The 13,248-nt window shown below is 46.2% G+C and overlaps 1 protein-coding gene across 1 annotated transcript in view; it reads right to left on the reverse strand.

The window, feature by feature from the left end:
* PTH1R (parathyroid hormone 1 receptor) overlaps nt 1–13,248 on the reverse strand; it is a 122,955-nt gene that overhangs the window by 60,877 nt on the left and 48,830 nt on the right. Inside the window, exon 2 of the mRNA XM_069859174.1 lies at nt 1,116–1,221. Coding sequence (XP_069715275.1) covers nt 1,116–1,221 — 106 coding nt within the window. The remainder of the gene's footprint in view (nt 1–1,115; nt 1,222–13,248) is intronic.

The raw sequence follows: 13,248 nt of genomic DNA on the forward strand, positions 1-13,248 counted from the left end.
AGAGGAAGGCCAGCTGGTTGATATCACCAGATCCCAAGGTAGGCAGGTGGTCTATAGTACAACAGAAGGAAATGCCTCTGCACATATGTCTTTTTAATGAGGTGTTAATTGGGCATTGGGTGAATAGGATAAAGAAGCCACAGAGGATGTGGCTTGAGGTTTTGGCTGATGGGAAGCTGGAGGCCTGGAATAAAATGAAAGCTAGGCTTTCATGGCTCCTTGCTGTCATTTCCAACAGGAGAGGGACACAAGGTGGGCAGGCATCTCCGCTCTAAAATTACAGCTGGCTTTGGGGATCATTCTCACCACTGGCGACGTGTGTACTGCCAACAGCGCTATTTGTGAGAAAAGAGAACTCTGAGATTCACCAGTGAAGGTGGGAGCAATCTGCCTTGTTTCCTTCCCTCAGGCAATAGAGGCAGATGGGATAGGATGCCCACCCAGGACTAGCTGGGTTGATGCTGGGTGCCTCAGCATACAGCCCCAATGCCAATAATTAACACATGATGAAAGAAACCAATGGGAGATGATTACTTTGCTACCCACATGAGAAAGCTTTCTCCCTTCCTTCTCCCTCCAGCCCTACATCTGGTAGTGATTTTGCAGCCCAAAATAGAAAGGAAGTGGAAGAATAGGGCTTAGCTAAGCTTGTCCCATGAGGAGAATACAGAAAGAGTGTATCGGGGGAAAAAGAAAAGGAATGTTGGAAGGGTGCTTTGTTTCCGACACCACTGGTGTCTTGCTGCAAAGGATGTTGAGAAAAGCAACAGTTGATGCTATCTCCCATGCTTCACTGGTGATGCTACCTCTGCCTGGGCTTTGAGTATGGTGATAAGGGCTGTAAGTCCACAACCACAACCTTTGCATCCTCCTGACCCCTTGGCATCTGGAGTTCTGGAGCAGGAGAAAGAGGCTGTGCTAACTTTGCTTTCCAACACCTCGCACTGAAAGATCTTCCTCATAGCCTAACTGGAAGAAGAAATACATTGGGCTTTCTTCAGCTGCCTCCCTCCCATGCTCTGAGCTCTGTGTATGGGGCTGAAGGAAAGGGCCAGGGCTGATAGGGAGGGGCCCAGCCCCAGCCATGCAGCTGGGATTGCTGTGGGAACACTCACCATGCACCTTGGGCACCTTGGCTTTCAGGTGTCGTTCGCACTTGGCTTTGGCTTTTAGCAGTAGGAAGATCTGCTCCTCTTTGGTGATGACATCATCAGCATCCACCTGCAGCAATGGGAAGAAAAGAGGTTAAACCTCAGCATGCGAAGAGCAGCAGCACACAAAATTCTAAGATAAAGCCGATAATCTGAATGCAAAAATCTCCTTTGCACCAGCAGTTTCCTCTGCTTTGCTCCTTATCACTTTGCTCAGCAATTAGTGTCCCAAGCAACATCTCTTACAAGATGCCACATGGAACCATCATAGAAGCACAGGCAGATAGAATAATCAGGGATTGGTAAAGAAATGTTTTGTTTCCTGACACCCTCCTTTAGGAAAATACTACCAGGAGTTAAAAGAACCAAGAATTTCTCTCTCCTTAGGAATTGCAGCCTGCTGTCATCATTGCATTTTCATTTCTGTGTGCAAGCCTTCAGCCACGTAGCATCAGGCTCTATAAATGTCCTACCTAAATCCAAGAACCTGAGCAGAAGGAGCTGCCTCAGGCAGGGCTGTGAGCTGACAGCATCTGCTCTCCAAAGACTGAGGGCTCAGAGAAAAAAGGCTGTTAGCATCATCCTGGGAAGATTAGATTTCTCCTGTAAGGTCTCCAGAGGTCAAGGGACAAGAAGCAGGGGGAACAAGGAGGGTGCTTTGCCCAGAGCCTGTTTTATCCCCCTCTATTTGCTGTTTACAGACGCATGGCTCTCAAAGGCAAGTGACCTTGCTGACCTTTATGACTTTTCTGGTCATGAAGAAAGTCTTTATTCATCAAACTGGCATGTTCCCATCGGGCATGGTTGGCCTCAAGAAGCTGGGGACACAACCATGGGGAAGGTTTGTTCTATAAATGTGTTTGTTGTCATAATATACAAAGCTTTGAACTAATGTAATGCGGCTGCTTCAACTTTCTGATGTGCCTCTTGGGTATTTAACTTGTCTGTCCTGCTTGGACACTCCAGTGCTAGAAAAAGTCTTAGATGAGGAAGAGCTTTCTCCAGGTCAATTAGACAGGAATGGGTGGAAACTTCTGTGTACCCATCCCATCAAGAGTGATGCTGCCTTTGTTCTTTCCTGCTTTGCCTACCTAAAAGAATCATAGAACGGTTTGGGTCAGAAAGGACCTTAAAGATCAACCAATTCCAACCTCTTCCCACGGGCAGGGACACCTTTCACGGGGTCAGGTTGCTCAAAGCCTCATCCAGCCTCGCCTTGAACATCTCCAGGGATGGGGCAGCCACAACTTCGCTGAACAACCTGTGTCAGGACCTCACCATCCTCCAAGGAAAATATTTCTTTCTAAGATCTCATCTAAATCTCCCCTCTTTAAGCTGAAGGGAGGTTATATCTCCCAAACCCATTGCTATTCAGAACTAAGGTTCCTTCACTTATTTTAAGTTAATTCACTTTGGAAAGCAAGTAAGATAAACCAGCTGAAAGCCAATCAGTTCTCAAGCAAGACTAACTACAAATGACATAATGAGGGGTTAATGAAATCCAGCTCAGAAGTCAACTCGGATTCAGTTTCCCAGCCTGCTCCTATGGAGAGGAATGGTGGATGTTTGAGCAGCTGGTGTGCTAACGGACACGCAGATGGGTAGCTAGATCTGATAAGGGGTTTCTGAGTAAAACAGAAGTTAGTTTTTCATGTCCTTGGAAAAAATCCACACTAAAAATCCTTCAGAAGTGGGAGTTGGTTTCAAAACTGCATTAATGCAAAACAAAGCCATTCCCTTCCAGATGTTTGGCCTATCCACATTTAAGGCAACATCCCACATTTCAACTTTTTCATTGGAAACATAAAACCTCTGGGTCAAATCCTGCTGTCATTTATATCTGCAGCAACCCTGAGTGATTCCACCAAAGCTGGAGGAGTTGGTCTGGATTTATAGTGGCTGGAGTAGAATCTGACCTCAAGCATTTTAGATGATTCATCTCTTGCACGCTTAGTCCTCCAGCTCCCTTGGCCGTGCTTCGGGAGTCAGGCAGCTCCCAGCCAGAGGGATGTAGCGTCTCCAGGCCAGGCACAGAAAACAGCTTTTACTTCCCAGAAAGGGAGATACATCACCAAGTTCTGTGCCCAGAGCTGGGCAGAATGGCTGGAGCAGAGCCCTGAACTCGCCCAGATTTTCAGCTTTCCTGAGTCCTGGTTACCATTCTTAAATTTCCAAGAACCTGCCAGACCCTTCAAAAAGAAAAAAAATCTCCTTGTTCTCTCCCCAAATTCTGAGAGATATGTTTAGGACATGTATTTCTATGCTTCTCCCTGGTCAAGAAGGATGAAACATGTATGTAAACACATACATGAATAAGGACAGAGATTTCTGTTAAACTATAGAATCATAAAGGCTGGATGACCTCTTTCCAGGGGCTGCAAAGAGTGATGAGGCCTCATCCTCCTTCTCTCCAGGCTAAACAGCCCCAGGTCCCTCAGCTACTCCTCATAACCCTTGTTCTTCACACCCTTCCCCAGCTCTGTTCCCCTTCTTTGGATGCGCTCCAACCTCTCAATGTCCTTCTCATAGTGACGGATCCAAAACTGATCCTAGGATTTGAGGTACAGCCTCACCAGTCCCGAGTCCAGTGGGATGATCTCTTTCATACTCCTGCTGGCCACACTATTTCTGATAAAAACAATCCTGTGACTTGAAGGAGACACGTATTCTTAAGAGACTTGTAGGAAAACCATGCAGTCTGGCAATGTTGTTCTTTTGCTGTCAAGCAACCCACATTAAACACCTGAGTAAAACCACGCTGATAGAATCATAGAATGGTTTGGGTTGGAAAGGACTTTAAAGATCACCCAGTTTCTTACACCCCTGCCATGGGCAGGGACACCTCCCACTGGATCAGGGGCTCCAAGCCTCATCCAACCTGGCCTTGAACCCCACCAGGGATGGGGCATCTACAGCTTCCCTGGGCAACCTGTTCCAGTTGCTCACCATCCTCATCGTGAAGGAGTTCCTCCTTATGTCTAGTCTAAATCTGCCCCCCACCTCCAATTTAAGACCATTCCTCCTCATCCTATCACTACAAGCCTTTGTAAAATGTCCCTTTCCACCTTTCTTGAATGCCCACTTCAGATATTGGGAGGTCGCTACTAGGTCTCCTCGGAGCCTTCTCTTCTCCAGGCTGAACAAGCCCAACTCTCTCAGCCTGTCCTCATACAGGAGGTTCTCCAGCCCTTGGATCATCTTTGTAGCCCTCCTCTGGACTCATTCCAACAGTCCCTTCTTATGTCAAGAAGATAATACTGCCCTACTCATTTTTCCATCCTGGCTGTCAAAGGTTAAAAGAAATCCACAGGAACATTTGCTTCGCAACGTAAGTGCGCTCATGATATTAAACATACTTGGATCTGGCTTGGCAAAACTCTCTCTTTGACAAACAATCTCAACACCTGATCCAAAAATACTGGTGGAACGACCTTGCTAAAATCATTAGCAGTTGTGCATGCCAACTTTTTGGAATCCGAATATCCCCAGGCAGCAAAATAAGAGGCTTCATTTTCAGAAGTGCGGAGGTATGGTCTGCAGGAGTTCATAAACAGGTGGGAGCTGCTGCTAATGAAGCAGATATTGCTCTGGAGTAGATTTGGCTCCCTTCACTTGGGAGAAAGGTGGAGCTGGAGGTACTGGTAAAATACTGAGTGGTACAGAGAAAGGAGGCTGATTAGTCCCAGTGTGTAGAATGTGAGAAGAGAAGGTTCTAGGGAGACCTTAGAGCTGCCTTCCAGTACTGAAAGGGGCTCCAGGAAAGGTGGTGAGGGGTTCTTCATTAGGGAGTGAAGTTAGAGGACAAGGTGGAATGGTTTTAAACTGAAAGAGGGGAGATTTAGATTAGATTTTAGGAAGAAATGTTTTCCTGTGAGGGTGGTGAGGCACTAGAACAGGTTGCCCAGAGAGCTGGTGTCTGGCTCATCCCTGGAGGTGTTCAAGACCAGGTTGGATGGGGCTTTGAGCAACCTGATCCAGTAGGAGTTGTCCCTGCCCATGGCAGGGGGTTGGAACTGGATGGACTTTAAGGTGCCCTCCAACTCAAACCATCCTATGATTCCATGATTCTAGAAAACACTATCCCCTGGAAGCTAATTTCTTGACACAGGAAGGTCTTAACCAACTTATTACCAAAAGCTAGAGGCGTCTCTTTCTCTAAACATCCTAAGCTGGCAACTCCAAAACAGGAGATTGACTCAGTAAGGTCATTTTCATGTATATCTGTTGGCTTTCTTTTTTCTAAGGCCACAGAAACCTTGTACCCTTGAGCATCCCAGAACATACACATCCATTCAGGGTATAGAATCATAGAACCACCAGGTTGGAAAAGACCCATCAGGTCATCGAGTCCAACCATTCCTATCAAATACTAAACCAGGGTAAGGTTCAGTTCGACATGCTCAGCACAATCTACACTGTTTATTTTCTACACCTGCTGTTCAAGACCCTGAAAAAACATTACGAAAAAAAATTTCACAGAAAGGGTCATTGGGCACTGGCAGAGGCTGCCCAGAGAGGGGGTTGAGTCACCTTCCCTGGAGGGGTTTAAGGGACGGGTGGACGAGGTGCTGAGGGACATGGGTTAGTGTTTGATAGGAATGGTTGGACTCAATGATCCAGTGGGTCTCTTCCAACCTGGTTATTCTATGGTTATTCTATGAAAAGTAGATAAGAGGTGCCAGAAGCGCTTTAGCCAAGTAAGCACTACAGCTACAACTCACCAGGACTTGCATATTCAACATCTCACCCATCTTTCATCAGGAACCTCTACTATGAGCCCACTCATTTGCAGCCCAACAACTCTCACCCTCTCATTCTGCAGAACCTCATTAGCTAATAGCAAGGAACACGCATCGTATGTGCTTGCCAACCTACCTGCCTTACTGGCCAACCAAGGACATCCAGGATGAAGTTACCAGTTTGAGGTATTTACCCAGAATGCCTTTTATAATCACTGATTATTTAGATACAAAGATAAGCTGAAATTCATTCCAACCTCAAGCCACCACCTGAAATAAATCAGACCAGCTGTGGGGGATTTTACCCTTTGGGAAGCTAGAAACTGCAGTAAGTGGTCATCTTAGCAGTGCTGGGAAGTTCTGTGGAGTTTAGGAGCTGAGCTTTTGCTGGTATGAGCTCTGGGAGCCAGGGAAACATCTGAGGGAAGTCAGAAATAGTGACACAGACAGGTACATCTCTCAAATCCAACTGTTTGTAAGTATGAGGTCATCGTGCCCCTGCAGAAGTTAATCACTCTATAAGAACTGACAGCAAATCATGAGCCCTCCTCAACTTGCTTCAGCAGAAATTCCTGCACTGAGCTTACTTGGCATCAAATTTGTACAAGCTCAAGGGATATGGACAGGCTGGACTCTACTTAGGTAGGTGCAGGAGGACAGCTTTGCCCTTCCCTCCTGCTGTTATGCCCTAGGTACAGCTGGAAGCGATCGGGGTTCCTCCCTGGCCTCCCCAGTTTTGCAATCAAAACCCATCAGCTACTCTTTCTCAATGTTTATCACCTCTTGGCTTCTCAATACTCTGCTTTTTTTTTTTTTTTCCTGGAAAATAATGTTCCTTGTGGGGAAAAGATCTAGGAAAGTTGGATTTTTTTCTCCCCCTTGTTCAGAGAAAGCAGAAAAGCAGAGCAGGAGGCACGCCAAACAGGGAAGGGTGAAATGACAATGCTATCCAGAGGCTGTTAAATCAGTTTTGGTTCAGCTTTTTTTTTTTTTTTTTTTTCTTTCTCCCTTTCCCTTGCCCCCAGAGGAGGCCATGGGGTAATTATGATAATGTTTTCTGGTATTTCCATTTCACTGGCTGATCTCCCAGCCACTAAAGTAAACCCCAAATCTCAGCGGGGAGGTCATATTCATCCTTGTTTATGGGACTCATTTTCAGAAATAACACTATCCTTTTTGTGAAACTTCCCTGGCAGCAGCTCAAAAACATAGCGAAAGCCAAACAGATTCCTTGGTCGGGGTTGAGAGCATCACAGCCGCTCCATGGGCCCAAGGCAAGGGACTAATGATCACCATCTTGGACAGCAGTAGAGCAGGATTTTGCGGGTGTGAAGCAGAAAGGGGGTGCAGGCAGGAGCAGGGGGATATGAGAAAGATGGGAAGACTCATAGAATGGTTTGAGTTGGAAGGGACCTTAAAGATCATCCACTTCCAATCTCCGTGCCATGGGCAGGGACACCTCCCACCAGATCAGGCTGCTCAAGACCCCGTCCAACCTGGTTTTGAACGCTTCCAGGGATGGGGCAGCCACAACTTCCCCGGGGCAACCTTTTCCAGAGCCTCACCACCCACATCGTGAAGAATTTCTTCCTAATGTCTAGTCTAAATCTTCCCTTCTCCAATTTGTAGCCATCAGAAGGTTAAGTGGGAAAATGAAGGCATCAGTGCTGGTGATACAGAGGAAGAAGTGAGGTCTCAAGGCTGTTAGGAACAGGGTGGGAGATGGGTGGAACTGGCCATGAAGTTCGCACCCTAATCCAGCCTTGCTGGTTTTGGTGATCACCTCTGGAAGGGTGATCATAGCGTGGCCTTCTTGTGAGGCAGGAACTAGATGGGCTTGGGTGGGATGGGGACACAGACCAACAGTTATTCAGCTTTGAGGAGTGTGATAAAACTTTTTCCTTAGGTGAGCTGGGTGAAGGGTCTGACTGAAACACCAAACCATGCAATATATAGTCACAAACCGACTCCTTTTTTCTGCTACAGAGACTGTAATTGAGCTGAGAGCATGAGCAGGAAGGATATGAGAGCTTCTTTCCACCTTGCTGATGGAGCAGCCCTTCTCCTAAACTCAGTAAGGGTCAAGATAGCTATTAGGACTAGGAAATTAACCTAGAATCATTCGAATGGTTTGTGTTAGAAGGGACTTTAAAGACAATCCAGTTCCAAACCCTGCCATGGGCAGGGACACCTCTCACTGAATCAGGTTGCTCCAAGCCCCATCCAACCTGGCCTTGAACACTTCCAGGGATGAGGCAACCAAGACTTCTCTGGGCAACCTGTTCTAGTGCCTCACCACCCTCACAGTCAAAAATTTCTTCCTAATATCTAACCAAATACCTAATATCTAAGCCAAAACTGGGTTGGTCAGGAGGTCATGGTGATGGGGAATTGCTCAGAAGAAGGAAAAGGTGGTAGCGTGGAGGTGGTTGGGAGCACAAGGCATTGCATGGTCAGTAGTTCGGTGGCAGCATGGGATGACGTCGAATTGAGATCCTAACCCTTGTTTTTATGATTGGAATTGCCTTCCTTTAATGAGAGAGGATGGATTCTCTTGATTGTTTTGTGATTGGTTTACATTTCTGGTTTGTCTTCTCTGTTTTCCTACATCTCTGCAAGGGAATCTTTGTACAAACCCTGCATCTCCTGGCCATTGGGTGCTACTGCTGTTTTACTCAGGTCCAGATGAGCCCTATCAAGGATGGAAGGACCATGGAACAAGGACAAGACGTACCTTGTGCAATCTTTGGTACTGAGTCTGCTGTCAGTCCTGTGGCAAAGCAGGATCTGCCAGGCTACAGCTCAGCTGGTGATTAACTGTGCCCTCTGTCTGGCTGTATTTCACAAAAGAAATGCAGTGATTTGTGAGATTTGCTGGACTTGCATGCTGGCTTTGCAGTCACTCAGTCACTGGCAGGCAAACTCCTTGTTGGGTTCAGAGAAGACTGTGCCCCCTAACTTGGAAGCAGGCGATTTGAGCAAGATACATCCTTCACCCCCTAAAAGCTGCTTTGGACTCATGCTTGAACTGTGAGGGTCTGGCACGTCATATTTCAGTGGTGGCTTTAAAGCATCTCTGTTGTGGAGAGACAGAGCAGTGTAAATACAGATAAACAGTGTTTATTCTCCTTTAATTCGGGCAATGCTAGATTTGCCCACTGCCCAAATAATCTAATTCCCTTTCTTAATTTCCTGTTACCTCAGTGCTTCTTACCCTCTGCCTGCCTGCATGTTAATAGAGCCTTGGCATAAAAACCATACAGAAACAACAACAACAAATCCACTGGGGCTAATTTGTTCCAAAAAGGAGCTAACTGAGGTAGGAAAGCAGGGAGAGCTACTTATTCTGCCCCGAGGGAATCAATTTAACTGAATAGGTATTATTTCCAACACTGGGGGGGGGTTGAAGAAAAATGTGGTTTGAAACCTATTTCCTTTCAGGTTAATGCTGGAAAGATTTAAAAATAAATAGAGCCAGGTGGCCCAGCCAGAGACACAGTAGCAAAAGCTGCAGAGGCACGATCCAGTGCTGGCAGCTAATCGCAAAAGCTACGGAGCTTGTGGTTTGCTCAGGACAGCGGATGATGGCAAAGAGGATGGAGGGAGGAAGGTTGTTTTGCAGCTGGAGACCCTGGACTCATGGGTGAAGCAGGAGAAGGCAGCTTTGAAGCCCCGCTGCTGCTGGGTCTGAAGAGGGATTGGTGTCTCTTCCCCTTGGGCTCAGTGTGCAAAGGTGGAAGGGGCTGTGACAGCAGCTAAGTGCATGTCTTGATGGGGCTGAGCATCAGACTTGCTCACCTGTCATGGGACCAGATGTAAGCCTGTTCTTATTCCTGAGCTCTGCTGCACCCTGTGGTGGACAAGCACCCACCTCTCTCTCTCTTCCTGCCAAATATCACCCATACTGACCTTGCAACAAGGACAGGAATTCAAATGTGAAAGCTCAGGCTGAGCTCAGATGGGAATCAACCTCATCAGAAGTCTTATTCCTCTGAAAGACCGAGCGTACAAACATCAGAAAGGGAAAATTATATCAAGAGGGCATGAAGACAAAAGGGTGAAAGGAGGAGGAGACTCAAGACACACTCAGATGAACGAGAGGGTGAGAGAAAAGGAGGTGGTGTAAAGAGGAAGGAAGAGCTGTTTGGATCTTGATGAAATAAGACTCTGGAAACAAGCTGGGCAACTACCAAAAGGTTAATGTGCAGGGTGCTCTGCCCTCTATCTGTTTTTTCCAAGCCTCCCAGAGTTGGTGCTTTTGCCTTCATCCTTTGACAACATCACTCAAACCACCACCTGCTCCAGAAGAGCAGGACATCTCTGCTCTGAGCAGCCAGGCTCAACTGCTCAACTGCAGCTACAAAAAGCTGAGTAACCTCACACTGTGTTTAGGGCTGTCTCAGCTCTTCCCACAGCTGCCCTCACCAGGCTCCCTGGTATCTGCTCTTCATCCACAGTCCCATCGTCAGGAGGTGTCTACACACTTCTGAGGAGCTTGCCTTTCTGTTCCTCAGTGCCTTGATGCCTTGCCAGGAGGAGAAGAACATACTCTTGCCCTCAATCATAAATCCATCCTCTTTGCCCTTGTATAATAGAGTTACAGGTCTCCCATGACCACTCTAATATGAAAAATGCCAGTGAATGGAAAGAGGAAATGGAGACATGGAAAGATGCTGGGCAGAATTTGGAACATCCCATCCTGTCACTGTTTCTTGGGAACAGCACAATCTGAGCTGGTCTCCTTGGTGCCTGTCCAATCCCATTTGCTCTCCCTTTGCCTTGGAGGAGCATCATCCTTCCAGCAGCAAAAGCAGAGAAGAAAATCTGTCTGGACAAAGCACAACTTGCAGCCTTATCATCACTCATGCCAAAGGATTAACTGATTTGAACATGGATGTCCAATACATTTATCACCATACGGCAAAAGATTTCTTTAGGATAGAGTGAAACCACGACAGCAATAGAAAATGACCTTTATCATCCTTGTCATGACCAAATTCTTGAAGTTGATTACCTGTATGGATCTCCTTTTATAGCCATTCTGGCATGCTAATGCCTCATTACTAAGTAATCTCATGATTTACAGACAGCATCTATCATTCATCAAGGAGAAATGAGATTTATGGTAACTGGACGACCTGGAGATTTACGAGAACATCTGTCTCACAAAAGTGATTGCCTGCTTTCCTGATTTACACCCCTGGAGCAAACGAGGTGGAACCCAAGAGGCTGAGCTATGGAAAAAAAAGATCCCTCTAAGCAAGGAGGAAATTCACAACTGCTTATCAGTGCTGTCCAAGCAAAGATGGTCTTCCCAGTCATTAGAAGATGGAGCTAGCGTAGAGAGGTCAGCAATGGTCAGTACTGATTTGAGTTTTATTCTTGTATCATAAACAACACATATCACACTCCACACTTGTGCAATAGGATTACTCTAGACAGGAATGATTAATCCCAACCTAAAGCTGATGTCTAAAGTATTTAGATGAATCAGACCTTGAAACTGCCAGATCTCCCCTCTGACTACACTGAGAAGCTGAATAATCAGCTGGAAGCATCCACATGTTTTCAGATCTCTCATGTGACACGAGACAAACCCTAGCTTGAACATCTTAGCTGGGTATCCAAGCTTGAGGGGATGGGGCAGCCACCACTTCCCTGGGCAACCTATTCCAGTGCCTTGTCACCCTCATAGTGAAGAAATTCTTCCTTATGTCTAGTCTAAATCTGCCCCTCTCCAGTTTATACCCATTGCCCCTAGTCCTATCACTACAAGCCCTTTTAAACACCATTTGTGAAAATGGACCCCTCTTTCCTCCTCGCCATGCTCCTACCACAGATGCGAGGAGGATCATCTGAGTACAGACCTGAAATTAGAATGTTTTGGGTTGGAAGAGACCTTAAAAATGACCTAATTCCAACCCTTCTACCATGGGCAGCGACATCTCCTGCTGGACCAGTCTCCTCAAGGCCCCATCCAACTTGGCTTTGAATACTTCCAGGTATGGGGCAGCCAGAGCTCACCTGGGCAACCTGTTCCAGTGCCTCCCCACCCTTACAGTGAAGAATTTCTTCCTAATGTTTAGTCTAAATCTTTCCCCCTCCAATTTAAAGCCATTTCTCCTCCTCCTGTCGCTACAGGCCCTTGTAATGCCCTAAATTCTTTAAGGGAAGTCTGTTTATGTAACAGATAATGTTTCTTGGAGAGAGCAACAGAAGACGTGTATTTTCCTTGTTTCTTCATGGGAAAATCCAACTCCTTCCCCTCTGTCTCCTAAGTTCTCCCACACCTCTCAAAAAGACCTCCCTCTTTTAGTTTTCTCCTGGTTCTCAAAGCTTCAGGCACTGAGCTGTTTTAAAGCCTTTCTAGGAATATCCTCCCTGGACGAGGGAGTTGGAATTCAGTCTTGTACTCAAGTACTCGGAATCGTCCTCAGACAAGACAGATGGTTGCAGTGAGCTGGTCCAAGGATGCAAACAGAGCTGCCTTAATGCACTCTGACACATATTCCCTCGTTATCCTCCCACAGTGGAAAGTACTGATAAGGACCGCAGGAGATCTATAGCAAATCATGAGATTAGAGCTCTAAAAAAAGCTTAATTTTACATTTATTTCTCATACCAGCAGCAAAAGAGCTGGGGGTTATAAAGCACAATATGCCCTGTGGGAGCGTGCTTGGGAGGAGGACGCTAACTATCTGCTCAGCTCTCTAAACTGCACGGACGTGGGATTCTCTCCAGTTCACAACTAACTGCAACTACTTTCCTGAAAGCAGGTCAATGCCATTAACACTCAAGAGTGAAAGACTCCTAACAGAGCGTCTAATTGAAAGCCATTTAAGACTACAGTTAGAAGAAAGATCTATGAGTAAACACCTGCAATTAAGTAGTAAGAATTAATCACATATTCTTAGACAGCACTACTAGCAAAAACCATTCTGGTGACTTTGATCCATGAGTACTAATAATAATGTGCCACTGTCACACCCCTGCAGTCTTTAGATGCTCAAAATTAGAGAAAATCAGGCAAAATACAGACTCATAAATAAAAATAACAAATATTGCATATACTCATCCAACCATACAGGTACAAATATCTGGTTTTCTTTCAAATCAAGCCAGAGCATCCCAAGCAGTCAGACCCCTCTCCTGATGTCAAATGCTTTGTGATTCAGTGCTTTTTGATAGGAACGGTTGGACTCGATGATCCGGTGGGTCTCTTCCAACCTGGTTATTCTGTGATTCTGTGATTCTGTGATTCTGTGATTCTGTGATTCAAGCAGCGAGCCGATGGTACAATTCAAGTGGGCTTGTGAAAACCTCTTGAGGTTCAACAAGGTGAAGTGCAAGGTCCAGAG

Source organism: Phaenicophaeus curvirostris, chromosome 6 (genome assembly GCF_032191515.1).
Source record: "Phaenicophaeus curvirostris isolate KB17595 chromosome 6, BPBGC_Pcur_1.0, whole genome shotgun sequence".
Lineage (NCBI taxonomy): Eukaryota > Metazoa > Chordata > Aves > Cuculiformes > Cuculidae > Phaenicophaeus > Phaenicophaeus curvirostris.